At 45.1% G+C, this 15176-nt stretch overlaps 3 protein-coding genes across 11 annotated transcripts in view; 1 reads left to right on the plus strand and 2 right to left on the minus strand.

Annotated features, from left to right (window-relative positions):
• LOC116361742 (U2 small nuclear ribonucleoprotein auxiliary factor 35 kDa subunit-related protein 2) lies at window positions 1-5212 on the minus strand. Of its 6 annotated transcripts, none has more exons than XM_031816076.1 (12): window positions 4937-5173; window positions 4630-4718; window positions 4418-4484; window positions 3835-3943; window positions 3567-3697; window positions 3358-3428; window positions 3081-3179; window positions 2799-2911; window positions 2292-2505; window positions 2123-2178; window positions 1875-1984; window positions 2-1591 (listed from the first exon to the last, which is right to left on the minus strand). In XM_031816076.1, exons 7-12 carry the CDS (start codon window positions 3102-3104, stop codon window positions 177-179), a joined length of 1932 nt encoding a protein of 643 aa, XP_031671936.1. In that variant the 5' UTR covers window positions 3105-3179; window positions 3358-3428; window positions 3567-3697; window positions 3835-3943; window positions 4418-4484; window positions 4630-4718; window positions 4937-5173; the 3' UTR covers window positions 2-176. The 6 variants fall into 6 exon arrangements, with proteins under 6 accessions (XP_031671931.1, XP_031671933.1, XP_031671935.1 ...); XM_031816077.1 differs by having other exon boundaries at window positions 3081-3119; window positions 3383-3428; window positions 4937-5151; XM_031816071.1 differs by lacking the exon at window positions 3358-3428 and having other exon boundaries at window positions 1-1591; window positions 3081-3119; window positions 3611-3697; window positions 4937-5190.
• Window positions 5205-12296, plus strand: LOC116352732 (histone-binding protein RBBP7). 2 transcript variants are annotated; one of them, XM_031816082.1, is made up of 12 exons: window positions 5205-5423; window positions 5786-5930; window positions 6233-6381; window positions 6615-6788; window positions 7003-7118; window positions 7320-7480; window positions 8145-8271; window positions 8959-9036; window positions 9266-9342; window positions 9495-9552; window positions 9812-9922; window positions 10101-12296. In XM_031816082.1, the coding sequence occupies exons 1-12, from the start codon at window positions 5408-5410 to the stop codon at window positions 10167-10169; spliced, it is 1281 nt and encodes a 426-aa protein (XP_031671942.1). In that variant the 5' UTR covers window positions 5205-5407; the 3' UTR covers window positions 10170-12296. The 2 variants fall into 2 exon arrangements, with proteins under 2 accessions (XP_031671942.1, XP_031671941.1); XM_031816081.1 differs by having other exon boundaries at window positions 5234-5423; window positions 9263-9342; window positions 10101-10716.
• The window catches only part of LOC109884900 (gamma-taxilin), a 20669-nt gene continuing 17009 nt past the window's right edge, over window positions 11517-15176 (minus strand). For all 3 annotated transcript variants that reach the window (XM_031816078.1, XM_031816080.1, XM_031816079.1), the window contains one exon: window positions 11517-15090. In XM_031816078.1, coding sequence (XP_031671938.1) covers window positions 14809-15090 — 282 coding nt within the window. In that variant the 3' untranslated portion in view covers window positions 11517-14808. The remainder of the gene's footprint in view (window positions 15091-15176) is intronic.

Here is a 15176-nt window from a genome sequence, read left to right on the forward strand (position 1 = left end):
CTGTATAAAAAAACATTTAATTGTCACATCTTACATTTGGAACAAACCAACATTTGTGAAAGCTAGGTTGAGCAGTGCATTGGTGAAGATTGAAAACAGTCAATGCATAAACAGTGTACACTTCAAAATGCCCATAGCAGTCATGGTGAAGTCCATACAGAACACATTTCATTCTGCTATGGGTCATCATCGTCAGGGGAATCAGGCAGCGTCTCAGGTCGATCCTGTTCACATTCCTCTTCAGGCACACTGGGTAGAGAGGGATACTCCTGCTTGAGGAAGATACTATGGAGGTCTGGGGAGAGTGCGTTTGCCTCAGGAGTCTGAGCGATGTCCACATCCCCAGGGCTAGGAGAGGGGACAATAGGTGGACAGGGATCCTCAGGCTCCTCCTTGACCTGGGTCTGTATGTCTGAAGTGACTGCATTGGCATTATCAAGAGACTCAGACAACATGAGACTAAGTATGGCATTTACCCTAGCAGTCTCCTGGGTATTGTTGTCTACATCCACAGTCTCCTGGGTAGTGTTGTCTACATCCACAGTCTCCTGGGTAGTGTTGTCTACCTCATGAGGAGTCCGTGTACTGCTGTCTACAAGGTTTGGAGAGGGTTTCTCCTCGTCCCAAGACTCCTTCCCTGACTCTGCAGATGAACTCTGACCCCCAGCCGACTGGCTCTTTTTGTCCCTCTTGGGTTTCCTCCTCTTGCTCTTCTTCTTTTTGCTTTTTTTGTTGCGTTTGTGGCGTGATGGAGCCGTGTCGCTGCTGTCGTTGGCTGGCTGCTTGTCTTTTTGGGATGTTTTCCCAGGGCTCCTGCTCCCCTGTCTCCTCCTCTGAGAGGACTCTCCAGGACTCCTGCTCCCCTGTCTCCTCCTCTGAGAGGACTCTCCAGGGCTCCTGCTCCCCTGTCTCTTCCTCTTCGAGGACTCTCCAGGACTCCTGCTCCCCTGTCTCCTCCTCTTCGAGGACTCTCCAGGGCTCCTGCTCCCCTGTCTCCTCCTCTGAGAAGACTCTCCAGGACTCCTGCTCCCCTGTCTCCTCCTCTGAGAGGACTCTCCAGGACTCCTGCTCCCCTGTCTCTTCCTCTTCGAGGACTCTCCAGGGCTGGCTGATCTGGATCTCCCCCTACTAGCCTCTGTGGGTGAACCCCTCCACCCCTCTCTCTTGCTCCCATCTCGGTCTCTGCTCCCATCCAGCCGGTCTCTGTCCCTGCTCCTGCCTCTGTCCCTCCTATCTCTGCTCCTGTCTCTCCTTTCTCTGTCCCTACTCCTCGACCTGGGTCTCGTGCTGGTACGACTGGTCCAAGACCTGTCACTCTGAAGACTCTCTCTCCTTTGGGCTATTCTGCTCTCCCTGCTCCTACTCCTCCTGCTCCTCTCCCCCCGTCGGCTCTGTGACCTCTCGGTCCACGAGGAGCGGTTACTCCTCTCAGAGAACCGGCCCCCAGCGAAAGACCCGGTACCCCCTCCTCCCCGGTCGGGGGACATGTGCAGGTCCCTGTCCGCCTCCCAGAACTCATTTCCAGGGTTACGGTACACGTGCAGGAAGTTGCAGTGCTTTCCTTTCGGACACTTCTGTCGGTCGAACAAACCTGTGGAGGATCACGGCAATCAAACAAATACCAGGGTCTTAATAATATGGGGCGGCAGGGTAGCCTAGTGGTTAGAGCGTTGGACTAGTAACCGGAAGGTTGCAAGTTCAAAACCCCCGAGCTGACAAGGTACAAATCTGTCATTCTAATTTGTTCTTAACCGACTTGCCTAGTTAAATAAAAAGGTAATATACACGACTTATGACTAGCATGATTCTGTAAAAATCAGTGTAGGTAGGTGTATTGTGGTTCTCAGTTGTACTTTTGTGTTCCATTCCCTCACCACATATAGCAGTCTTCCATCTGGTGACAGGAGAGAACTCACATTGGAGCTGTTTGCCAGCGTACCATCTTCCATTGAACATCATGAAGGCCTCTCTGCACTGCTCCTCTCTAAAGACACAGACAGCAAAGAGAAAAAAAATAGACCGTAAAGATACACTACTTGATGACTCAAAATTGAGAAACACCATTGTTTCTACGCCTACAAAACTTATCAGACCATTTTCATAAGCTGCTTAGTTTACTTACGTGTCAAACTGGACATAAACATTTCCTCTCAAATGTGGCTCGAAGTTGCAGCTGACCTGAAGACAGACAAAACGAGAGAGGAGTTTGATTCAATGCCCCTCAAGAGTGGATAGGTCTCCTTTCCATTGAATCACTCCTTCCAATCCAGCAAGACAAACATCATATTCACCTTAAACTGCAACACCTTGCCAGCATTCCTAAACTCAGGAAGTACATCCTCGTAGAAATCCACAAACTGCTGTTGTACCTCCTCCTCGCTGTGCTCCAGACAGGCGTCTGTATCGTAGTCGTCCCGTGACCTCTGGTCCATCCCGAAAGTCGCAAACATCCCCCGGATCATCAGAGTAGGGCTGGACGGGGGGTGGACATGCTTACGAGAGCACCTGACCAATCAGGTAAGCAGAAGATTTCATTAGCTAAACGCTAATATAAAGAAAATATGGTATACAAATGACTGTGCTATGCAGTATTCTGAAAGATGAGCCTCATTTAAGGAAAATTAACAAGAATGCACTTCCCAGGACTCCCTGGAAAAAGGTGTTGGACTATCCTAGCTAAAAATAATAATATAAAATAATTATAGTAATAATATTAAAAACACAAATAAAAAAAATATTATAATGATAAAAATACAATTAAAAAATGAAATATGTTCCTATTTAGAACCATTACCAACCTGTCGCCGAAGCGGCAGGCTCCAGTTTTGAGGAAGAAGGGGCAGTTAGCCCGGTCTTGCTCCGTACCAAAATCTGGAGCCTCAGGGTTTCTCCAGGGACCCCCATTCTCCAGCTACACGCAAAACAGGAAGTAGAATAGGTTCGTTTCTGTAATAATTGCAAAACTCATCCTTGTGTAACACCTAACTGCTTTACAGAAAAATGTTCCATCAAAGACAGTCAAGACTCCTTTCCAAACATAAACTTGGTATGCAATATGTATTTGGTTTGTTTTTTCATACCTGACTCTCAGCCTGGTCCAACATTTTCTGTACAGCTTCCTGTAAATGGTGCAAACATAGGATGGGCTGGTGAAAACCTGCAGTGGCATATCTGGATATCTGTTACTGCAAGTCAAGAATATCTTACCAGTGGTTGAAAGCGAGCCACAAAATATGCCTTTGTACAAAGACACTAGACATAAGAACTGCAAAGGTGTGTGTGTGTGTGTATTTTGTCCCTGAGCAGTATGAGAATAACCAGAAGACATGAGGAAACAAATCCACAGATAAAAGATACATCCTTGTCCCATGGCAGCACAGACCTGTAGGAGTGTCCCTCTTTGTGTGTATCTTAGTTAAGGCCTTTGCGTGTATCACAGTTAAGGAAAAACACGTGGATAAAAGTCGATGTCTGAGGCAAAAACACTTCTTTCTCACACAAAAGACACATTACTGTGTAATATTTCTTAAGTTAAAACCATTGTGTGACCAAAAGGAAGAGGATATGTAGCTCTTCCATTGTGCGTTTATCCTCCTGGTGCAGGTTTCACCTCTCTGTCTCTCTTCTCCTGTTGCTTCTGCTCCTTCTCCTCTTCCTCTCTCCTCTGCTGGGCCTCCCATTCCTGCTTTATCCTCGCCTGCAGACATGGAAAGCGGTTACACACATTATTTCAGTGAATCATGGCCTATTCCCTTTATAGTGCAATTCTTTTGGCCCGAGTTCTGGTTAATCTTAGGGAATAGGGTGCCATTCTACATTGTGACAGTTCTGTACCTCCTCTTCCTCCTGTCTCTTCCTTGCAGCGTCTTCCCTCTCCCACCGGAGTCTGAATTCCTGCTGGGCCAGCCTCTCCCTCTCCAGCCACTCCTGGTCTAGGCGCCGTCTGAATCAAAACAAATGTTATTTGTCACATGCGGCGAATACAACAGGTTACTGTGAAATGCTTACTTACAAGCCCTTAACCAACAATGCAGTACAATAAATGTTTGTTTTTTTAACTATCAAAACATAACACAATACATTTACATAACGAGGCTATGCACAGGGGGTACCAGTACCGAGTCAATGTGTGGGGGTACAGGTTAGTCGAGGTCATTTGTAAAGTGACTATGCATGGATAATAAACAGTGAGTAGCAGCAGTATAAAAACAGATGGGGGGGGGGGGGTATTTGATTGGTTGTTCAGCCTTTAGGTCCCGGACTTGGCGCAACAGTACCGCTTGCCGTGCGGTAGCAGAGAGAACAGTTGATTGGAGTCTGACATTTTTTTGAATACAGGACACATGGAACAATATTACAGACCCTGAAAAAAGTGCCATTGCTTATCAACTTAAAACTGTAGAAATATATTTGCTACCTTTCTTCCTCAGCCTTCCTTTCCTCTTCATCATCATCTTGTTCTGGTGGAGAATCATCTCCATTTTCTAAGTGTTTAGGGAGATGAATTAGAGCTCGTCAGTGGATGGTTAGACATTCAGAATACATAGTCCCCGTCGGGAATTATAAACAACTGGCTAGTAGTAGAGAGAATATCATGTAGGATTTTCAAATATATCCACTGTGACATACCACCAGATTCTCTGATTTGGGCTTTGGCGAGGGCTTGGCGTTTTCGTTTTCTTCTTTCTTTCTTCTTCAAAGATGCCCTGCGTTTTTGACTGTGGGGAAATATAACACCGCATGGGTTGTCTAAGTTACTATTTATTCAGTGTTTGTCAACACAGTCACTGCGAGCTTGCTAACGTTAGTTATCTACTTGACTATCGTAAATAGATAACTTACAGCACTACGGTGTGATTCTTTGGCACCACCATGCATATCAATTACATTTACATGACATAACAACATCAGATTAACGCCAATTATCTTAACATACCCCAATGGTGCTGACACGGCAGAAGGTATTGATGCTGCCATTTTGCAGAAAACTCATTCAATTCGTCAGGGGTCAAAGTTGAAAATGTCCCTCTTCGTTTGAAATGTTTGTCAAAATCGTTTCAAACGAAAATGACTTGCACCGTATGAATCGTTCCGTTGTACTGTTGCCATAAACTTTTACATTTCTCTTCGAAAATGTTCAGCGAACGCATTAATTTTTAGATTGTTCGATGATAAATCACTTCCTGGTCATGTCTGCGCACGCGCCGTTACTACGTCGTTGTGAGAACGCATGCGCTGTGCTCTCCATCCTCGGATGCGCGCATAAAAGAAAGAGGGATTTTGAGTGGTCAACAAATTCCGCTGTGTTTTGGCCTTTTGCGAATAATATAGAATAGCTACCTAGTTACCTTGCTTTCGGGCAAACCCACGGGTGACCTACAATTGCAGGATCCCCTAAAACCCAAACATGGCGGATAAAGAAGGTAGGGAATTGATGGGCTCGGTTCATTTCATGCATGCTTTGTGTGCGCGGCTGGATGCATAGCCAAATGAAAAGTGCGGTTTGTTAGCTAGCTATGCTAACCAGTACAGGCTGCATACGTTCGGCCTGGGTTTACTATCTGTGCTCCATAAGTTGAGAATTTAGATGGCTAACTAATCTTGCTAAATAAATTATTAGCTATCTAGCTCACATTGATAGTCTGCCCGCTTGCTTGTGTAACATGCAAATGAGGCACAACTGGCCCGAGGGTACAGGAATGCAGTAAATCCCAACGTTACACTAGCCTTGGTAGTAACTGTCCATTGTAGTCTTATGTAAGTGTTGCTTCTTTCACTGTTATAGTGTACGACGATGCAGTCGAGGAGCGGGTCATCAATGAAGAATACAAAATCTGGAAGAAGAATACTCCTTTCCTCTATGACCTGGTGATGACCCACGCGCTGGAGTGGCCCAGTCTCACTGTGCAGTGGCTACCTGACGTCAACAGGTACAGTAGCCAATGCTACGTCACCATTTCTGTTCCTCTTGCTGCTCTCAACATATAACTGTGTGCTGACCTACCTAATATACTGAACATTGTATTGTTCTCTCTACCAACCTGGCCTTCCTTGTCAGCCATTCTAGTTCAGTCTAGAAAAGCATGTTATTTTGCCATGTGGTGCCTTCTGACATAGCAGTGCACTACTTTTGACTATAGGTCTCTTGTCAAAAGTAGTGTACTCTAGGGAATAGTGTGCCATTCCAGACACACACACAAGGACAGTATTTAATGTGTGTCTCTCTGTGTAGGCCGGATGGAAAGGACTATGCAGTCCACAGACTGGTACTGGGAACTCACACGTCAGATGAGCAGAATCACCTGGTGATCGCCAGCGTACAGGTCCCCAACGATGACGCCCAGTTTGATGCTTCTCACTACGACAGTGAAAAAGGAGCAGGTATGTTCATCGTAGTATGGGCTCTTCTCTCTACATTTGAGGATGGTCTCCCGGACACAGATTAAGCCTAGCCCCGGATTTTAAAATCATTTTAATAGACAATTTCCATTAGGTGTTTTTTTTGTGTCTGTGAATCTGGCCTTATATGCATATTATAAGTCAAGGTGTTATCGGCACAGTGAACATTTTATCTCTTGAGAAAATATGCTGAATATGCAGTATTTCTTCCTCAGAATTTGGAGGTTTTGGATCAGTGAGTGGAAAGATAGAGATTGAGATCAAGATAAACCACGAGGGTGAAGTGAACCGGGCCAGGTACATGCCTCAGAACCCCTGCATCATTGCTACCAAGACCCCCACCTCAGACGTACTGGTCTTTGACTACACCAAGCACCCTTCCAAACCAGGTAAGACAATACACATCTGGTAAATAGATCACTGCTCTTTAAAACAAATCAAAATGCTATTGGACGTGATTCAAATGTTTGAGTCTGCACTTTTGGAATGATTCCATCCGACCAGGAAAACATAAATCCGGTTCCTGAAAGTGGTAACTTGATATGTATTTGACCCTTTTCTGGTCTTACCATTTTTCTACCATCTCGTCTCTCCCTCTCATAGACCCCAGTGGTGAGTGCAGTCCAGACCTGCGTCTGCGGGGCCACCAGAAGGAGGGCTACGGCCTGTCCTGGAACCCCAACCTCAGTGGAAACCTGCTCAGTGCTTCTGATGACCACGTGAGTGTCTCTCTCTACACTCCGTCAGCACACCAGTTTCCCCTGTGTGTTTTTAACCATTTCAAGCTAGATTGTGGCTTTCACTGAAAATGAAAGTGTTTTTGCATTGTTATTAAGCAAACTCATTAGATCGAGACAAATGCTATATGAACTACTATATATTGTGTTATTAAGAAGTGCACTGACATGTTTAATCTCCAGACGATCTGCCTGTGGGACATCGGTGCTGGTCCTAAGGAGGGGAAGATAGTGGATGCTAAGACCATCTTCACCGGTCACACTGCAGTGGTGGAGGACGTGTCCTGGCACCTGCTCCACGAATCACTGTTTGGCTCTGTGGCTGACGACCAGAAACTGATGATGTGAGTGAGCCTTCTGTTTATTATTTTTCTACTCTCAATGTATTTTCACACAATCTGATACTTTTGAAGTATGTACAGTGTGTTGCCTTAAACTTTCCACACAAGAAGATCTCTCAAAGGAAAAGTGATTTGAAAACTGGATGGAAGGATCTGATTCTCTTAACTGTCTATCCCTTAATTCAGTTTTTATTTATGGAACTCAGAATGGCTTTAAACTTACTCTTGAAAGTTGTAATACTAGAAAGTGTAGTTTTGAAATGGGGTAGTCCATCACTATTCCAGTCATTGAATACCATAGCTATTTATAAGTTGTCAGAAATGTCCAGATCAACTAGCCCATGTCAGCTAATGTTTTAAGGTTTTTTTAGCCCATAGATTGTTGTAATTTGTCAGCCATTTCACATGAATATACATTAAACATGGCAAAGTGTATAGAATTGCAAAATAATTAGCTTGAAAACAGCTAAATGTTAATTGCACCCCATAAACTTTTAACCTGAAATTCTCTCCATCAACAAGAGGGGTATGAACAGTTGGTGTCATGAACAGTCCTTGTGCCAATAGATATAGATGTGGTGCGGGATGTTCCCCTATGCTGGAACGGGGGGCCCAAGTGGGAAAAAGTTTGGGAACCCCTGTCATTAACCTTTGACATCTGTCTCAGCTGGGACACACGGTCCAACAACACGTCCAAGCCCAGCCATGCAGTGGACGCCCACACTGCAGAGGTCAACTGTCTGTCCTTCAACCCCTACAGCGAGTTCATCCTGGCCACCGGCTCTGCAGACAAGGTCTGTACCTATTTTATTCTTTGATAAACACAATCAGTCCGTCCGTCTCACCTCAAGCGCTTGAGTGTCGTAGCCTAGTGGTTAGAGTGTTGGGCTAGTAACCGGAAGGTTGCAAGTTGAAACCCCTGAGCTGACAAAGTACAAATCTGTCATTCTGCCCCTGAACAGGCAGTTAACCCACTGTTCCTAGGCCGTCATTGAAAATAAGAATTTGTTCTTAACTGACTTGCCTGGTTAAATAAAGGTTGTGTACAATGGTGTTGGTCAAAGTGGTCAGGTCACAAATCACATGACCAGGAAGTGTATTTCCTACTGGACAGGTCACAAATCACATGACCAGGAAGTGTATTTCCTACTGGACAGGTCACAAATCACATGACCAGGAAGTGTATTTCCTACTGGACAGGTCACAAATCACATGACCAGGAAGTGTATTTCCTACTGGACAGGTCACAAATCACATGACCAGGAAGTGTATTTCCTACTGGACAGGTCACAATCACATGACCAGGAAGTGTATTTCCTACTGGACAGGTCACAAATCACATGACCAGGAAGTGTATTTCCTACTGGACAGGTCACAAATCACATGACCAGGAAGTGTATTTCCTACTGGACGGTAGTCCAAGAATACGTTCTAGTATATTTACCGTTACTAAATGTTTTCTTTTCCTTTTTGTGTAACAGACTGTTGCTCTCTGGGATCTGCGTAACCTCAAACTGAAGCTCCACTCGTTTGAATCGCACAAGGATGAAATCTTCCAGGTAATACTCCATAAATAGTGAACAGTCTCAATCCCTCTGAACCAATAGGATTGAGAGTCTGGATAAGTTACCAGGCTTTGTTGGCGTCCCATTCAACTTTCTATTTTATTTAACCCAGGGTAGTCGCATTGATTTTCCATCTATTTTTCCAAGTGTTGGTGTCCCTCGTAGACGTTGTGCTGAGCTGGAGTTTATTGCACTGACAGTGCTTTACTGACTTCTTTGGCAGGTGCAATGGTCCCCTCACAACGAAACCATTCTGGCTTCCAGTGGAACAGATAGAAGGCTCAACGTATGGGATCTCAGGTAAAGACCGACCACAGGGCATGTTGACTGGACTAGCCTTTTTGGTTCGTTTGCTCAGCTGAGTTGCCCTTGAGGGGGGAGGGGTGTGTTTCATTAACACTGTTGTCTGATAGGATGATGTTGAAATGGCTTTTTGTCTTGTCGGTCCCCAGTAAAATCGGCGAGGAACAGTCTGCTGAAGATGCAGAGGATGGACCTCCAGAACTCCTGGTGAGTGATAGACCCATCATCCACAATTATGACCTTTATCTCCTTAGTAGGGTTGTAGAAATGTCAACTTTCCCAAAAATTCCCTGGATTTCCAGTCTGTTCTTTCGGAATCCTGGGAAAACCATGACATTTCTGGGAAAGTTTCCAGTTTTTTGCAACCCTACTCCTGAGCTTTTAAATAACCAGCGATAGGAGAGTAGCCAATAGGGAGGTTATATTTTGGCATATTACTCATCCTGAGGACTTGTTTTATCGTCAGTTCATCCATGGAGGACACACAGCGAAGATTTCTGATTTCACATGGAACCCCAACGAGCCTTGGGTCATCTGCTCCGTCTCCGAGGATAACATCATGCAGGTTTGGCAAATGGTGAGTACACTGTTGTCGAAGTACCACGTTTTGCTTCCGCACTTTCACGAAACTTAACCCTGGTGGTTTTCTAACTTTTGTCTACATTTTGTTGTTTAAAGCTATTTCAAGAAGTCTGCTTCCTATTAATCAGAGTAATTGTAAATCCTTTAACTGATGTAACAATTTCCTTCTCTAGGCTGAGAACATCTATAATGATGAGGAGCCTGACACCCCTGCTTCAGAGCTGGAGGGTCAAGGGTCGTAACCGCCTACTCCACCCCACCTTACCCCAGCCCAACCCACCAACCACCTCCTGGTGCATCCCTCTCCTCTTGTACAGTATTTCACATTGTAGCCTCCAGCTCTACCTGACAGACATTCTGTTTCCCATATAGAAGCATTCTTCTGGATTTGGTTTGATATATTGATCAAGCAGCCCTTACAGGTACAAAGGGCTGGTTTCCTGAACACAGATTTAAGCGTAGTTCTTAACTTAAAAGCATGTTCAATGGATATTCACAATTGGCTGTGCTTCTTAGTCCAAGACTAGGCACTCTGTCCAGGAAACTGGTCCAAAGTGTATAGAAGTTGTTTATAAAAGGATAATCTCATCTGAGTGAAATGAACCATGCAGGTGGACAGTTCAAATGCACTTGGTAAAGCAGGGGTTCTTTTCCACCTGTCTAAATACGGAGTTCCTTCGGTATCGTTTCTGCTTTGACTTGAGGCAAGTGACTAAATCATTTTCAACCTTGGATTTTTTTTTTTTTTGTGCATAAATTGCAATAAAGTACTTTTTGTAACTTTTAAAATTAAGTGTTTCTTTTGTTTTCTATAAATCACCTAAGAAAATGTAACCCATTTACGGACTCCAACTGAATTATTCCACTGTGCTGTTCGCCACATATCAGACTGACATCGCCACTGTGCTGTTCGCTACATATCAGACTGACATCGCTACATATCAGACTGACATCGCCACATATCAGACTGACATCGCCACTGTGCTGTTTGCTACATATCAGACTGACATCGCCACTGTGCTGTTTGCTACATATCAGACTGACATCGCCACTGTGCTGTTTGCTACATATCAGACTGACATCGCCACTGTGCTGTTCGCTACATATCAGACTGACATCGCCACATATCAAACTGACATCGCCACTGTGCTGTTTGCTACATATCAGACTGACATCGCCACTGTGCTGTTCGCTACATATCAGACTGACATCGCCACTGTGCTGTTCACTACAGACTGACATCGCCACTGTGCTGTTTGCTACATATCAGACTGACATCGCCACAAATGGCTTCAAAGTTGGCGATTGGACCATTCGAGTATCAACGCCAATTTACTTGTGTATTCTGGTTCCAGGAACCGATGGGTTGGACCAATCAGAATGTGTCTGGAAGTCTGAGTTACTGAGCCAAACTCATTGTGGCCGAAGGAAAAACTAACGTCCGTGGGCATAGTGTTTGGCCAGAGCAAGGAGTCTGGGAAGCCACGCAAGTGTGTGTGTGTGTATACTGCCTAGAAATTAACATCATTCACAAGACCAATTTAAACATCGAGCAAACTAGGAAATTAAAATGACAACCAAATTTGAAATACTACAAAATAGTTTATTGAAAAGCGAGAGACGGGACTATAAGAACATTTCACAATCTTCTAAAGGGGAATGTGGGCTCAACGCTTTCTGAACATAAACTAGCTCTGCTTTCACAGTTCTCACCTGCAGAGGTAGATGTCTTTACGTAACCTGAGTTTGACTGGCGGGCATCCACAATAGCCTGAGCGCCAGTCTGTTTGTGCTTTTTGCCTACTTCATTGCTGTCAGTCAAGCCAAACATTTAGCATGACAATGAGTTGGCATAATAGCCCAAGCAGATGGACTCAGGCTACATCCAACTGGCCTGGACCACATCACACAGTAAAGTATTGAACTTGATTTAGACTTGAGGGGGTTAAGATGCAGTACCCCCCCCAAACCGTGGCTTGGACCCATCTTAACATTCACCTTTAAAACTTCAGGGGCCGTGCTCTGAATTACATCCTTATGACTTCACAAGAAAACAAAAAGACAATGTAAGCTGGTGATATCTGAGGTCGATGACAGGGTGATCGGGCCAGTAGGGGAACCTGGGTAGTGTTTATTAGGGCACGGATCCGATCACGGTTTAAATATTTTGCAGCTGGAAACAGTTTCAGTGATTGAACCCAGTTTCAATTTGTTTTCTTGTTTGATGCCTAATGAACACAACCCTGACCTGAGGCCCAAAACCACCATCATTCTCATTACAAGAGATTGGTTACATTTGTTTCACATTGTCGGCAAATATCTCCAATGCCAAATAAGTTCTTAGTGAACGTTCGCATTGTGTTTGTATATAAAAAAAAAAATGCAAATCACATGTTTTTCCAGTATAAAGTATAAGATGAAAAGGCACCTTATAAATCCATGTCTTTTTGCTTCCAGAAATAAAACCAAGTTCTGTCTATTAAAACAAAAACAAGACATAAGGAATAGAAAGAAGCCTATTTGGAGCCCAAGAAACATTACGTCCCATATAAATGATCACTGGTCTGGAACACAACCAAGTTACCAAGCAGACCCAGTTCCTGAAGGCCCACAGTGTCTGCAGTAAAGTGCCTCACTGACTTCTCCATGTAAATGACCCAGTGAGCCCTTAACCATTGGGTAAATGACCCAGTGAGCCCTTAACCATTGGGTAAATGACCCAGTGAGCCCTTAACCATTGGGTAAATGACCCAGTGAGCCCTTAACCATTGGGTAAATGACCCAGTGAGCCCTTAACCATTGGGTAAATGACCCAGTGAGCGCTTAACCATTGGGTAAATTGAACCCGAATGCCCCCCTCTCCATCATGTGGAGGTATCAGTTAAGGAGAGCTGGAGAACAGTTTGTCCCTTGGCGTATTGGAATGATAGCCTGGTCCCAGATCTATTGTGCTGTTTGTCAAGTTGGACCAGACAACACACAGATCTGGGGCCAGGCTACTGGAATTACAAACCAGGAAAGCCTGTATATACAGCAGCATCAGAACCAGGGGTCCTCCTGCAGAAACTGGGAACCTACAATGACTGAACGTGCTGTCTGTTGACTGCATGGCATCTTGGTCAAAGCTGAACAGATTTAACCCTTTAGACTCAGTCTCATGTTAAAAGGACAGGGATGTTCCTTTTCAAGTCCCAGGTGCTTCAGAAAGGAGACTTGACTGAAACTAAACACCAGTGCTGAGGTATTAGAAAGCCAGTAGATTCCATCATGACAAGCCAACGACTGAAATGGCCCAGCCATAGAAATACAAGTCAACCAATCATGTTACATTGACTTGACTGGGAATTCCCATCCTAGTAAATCTATGGTACCTGCTCGGAGATAAACATTGTATGTTTGCAACTCTTCTACTGTACAATGCCCTGCTATTTCTGGTCCTAGACAGAGATTAGATTCAGTTAGTCACGACGATGCAACAAGGCTACTTCAATATAGCAATATGCATATGATAGAATTTAAATCCCACTACAATATCAGTTCAACAGATATTTAATCTGAACACTGTTAAGAGTTCTAAAAGAGATTTAATCTGACTACAATTCCACAGCTCCAAAATATAGATTTTTCAATGGAAGAAAGCTGGACAGAGACGTGTCAGACTGTAGAGGAAATTGGGAGACGGGAGAAAGTACAATTTTAGTCCAACTGGAAAGTTGCTGAACAACAGCCCTGTGACTGACCACGAGAAAGCTGCTGAACAACAACAGCCCTGTGACTGACCACGAGAAAGCTGCTGAACAACAACAGCCCTGTGACTGACCACGAGAAAGCTGCTGAACAACAACAGCCCTGTGACTGACCACGAGAAAGCTGCTGAACAACAACTTCCCTGTGACTGACCACGAGAAAGCTGCTGAACAACAACAGCCCTGTGACTGACCACGAGAAAGCTGCTGAACAACAACAGCCCTGTGACTGACCACGAGAAAGCTGCTGAACAACAGCCCTGTGACTGACCACGAGAAAGCTGCTGAACAACAACAGCCCTGTGACTGACCACGAGAAAGCTGCTGAACAACAACAGCCCTGTGACTGACCACGAGAATGCTGCTGAACAACAGCCCTGTGACTGACCATGAGAAAGCTGCTGAACAACAGCCCTGTGACTGACCACGCGAAAGCTGCTGAACAACAGCCCTGTGACTGACCACGAGAAAGCTGCTGAACAACAGCCCTGTGACTGACCACGAGAAAGCTGCTGAACAACAGCCCTGTGACTGACCACGAGAAAGCTGCTGAACAACAGCCCTGTGACTGACCACGAGAAAGCTGCTGAACAACAGCCCTGTGACTGACCACGAGAAAGCTGCTGAACAACAACAGCCCTGTGACTGACCACGAGAAAGCTGCTGAACAACAGCCCTGTGACTGACCACGAGAAAGCTGCTGAACAACAACAGCCCTGTGACTGACCACGAGAAAGCTGCTGAACAACAGCCCTGTGACTGACCACGAGAAAGCTGCTGAACAACAGCCCTGTGACTGACCACGAGAAAACTGCTGAACAACAGCCCTGTGACTGACCACGAGAAAGCTGCTGAACAACAGCCCTGTGACTGACCACGAGAAAGCTGCTGAACAACAGCCCTGTGACTGACCAACAGCATGAAGACAATCATCTAAGAAAATACAAATGTGGTAGAAAAAGGGGGAGCCTCGTGCTCACCACAAAGCCCAGTTTTACAATGTACAGTCAGGGCAAAAAGTATTATATTCATTGCTAATAATGCAGTCATTTTAATCTTAATTATAACTTTAACACACAAAAAAAGATATACTGTTTTCAAATACACCCCCCAAAAGGCAGAGGGGGTTAGTGGCTCAGTTGTCAAGTTGCTCTGTGGAGGGCTCTAGCTCCAGTTCAGGGGTAGTAAGGGGCTGCGTCTCTTCCCCCCTCCCAGGCGGAGACATCTCATCCTGGGTAGACTCCAGGCTGGGCTGGGGGTCTGGAGGTTCCGTCCCCTCCTCCTCCTCGGTTGTTGACTTTAGGTCTCCCAGTTTGGTGGTGAGGTCGTCCCTCTCCTTCTGCAAAGCCCGGCACAGTTTCTCCAGGCACTCCAGCTTCCCGTGCAGGCCCTTGTGATGTTTGTCCCGCAGTGTCTTCTGGAGAGGACGAACAGCCACAACGACATTCAACATCAGATATTCTACAATTAAGTGACATCATTCATTGAGATACTTTGTGAAAT

The sequence above is a fragment of the Oncorhynchus kisutch genome, unplaced genomic scaffold (assembly GCF_002021735.2).
Source record: "Oncorhynchus kisutch isolate 150728-3 unplaced genomic scaffold, Okis_V2 scaffold740, whole genome shotgun sequence".
NCBI lineage: Eukaryota > Metazoa > Chordata > Actinopteri > Salmoniformes > Salmonidae > Oncorhynchus > Oncorhynchus kisutch.

What these genes read in the sequence shown, in the direction of transcription:
- LOC116352732 (XM_031816081.1), top strand. An exon ending in TGGCTACCTGACGTCAACAG is followed by an intron (nt 5,931 to 6,232) that starts GTACAGTAGCCA and finishes CTCTCTGTGTAG; the next exon opens with GCCGGATGGAAAGGACTATG. An exon ending in CTCAACGTATGGGATCTCAG is followed by an intron (nt 9,343 to 9,494) that starts GTAAAGACCGAC and finishes GTCGGTCCCCAG; the next exon opens with TAAAATCGGCGAGGAACAGT.
- LOC116361742 (XM_031816071.1), bottom strand. Translation starts at nt 4,977, where the DNA reads ATGGCAGCATCAATACCTTCTGCCGTGTCAGCACCATTGGG. An exon ending in GCCGTGTCAGCACCATTGGG is followed by an intron (nt 4,719 to 4,936) that starts GTATGTTAAGAT and finishes ATTTCCCCACAG; the next exon opens with TCAAAAACGCAGGGCATCTT. An exon ending in AGAGACAGGAGGAAGAGGAG is followed by an intron (nt 3,698 to 3,834) that starts GTACAGAACTGT and finishes CCATGTCTGCAG; the next exon opens with GCGAGGATAAAGCAGGAATG.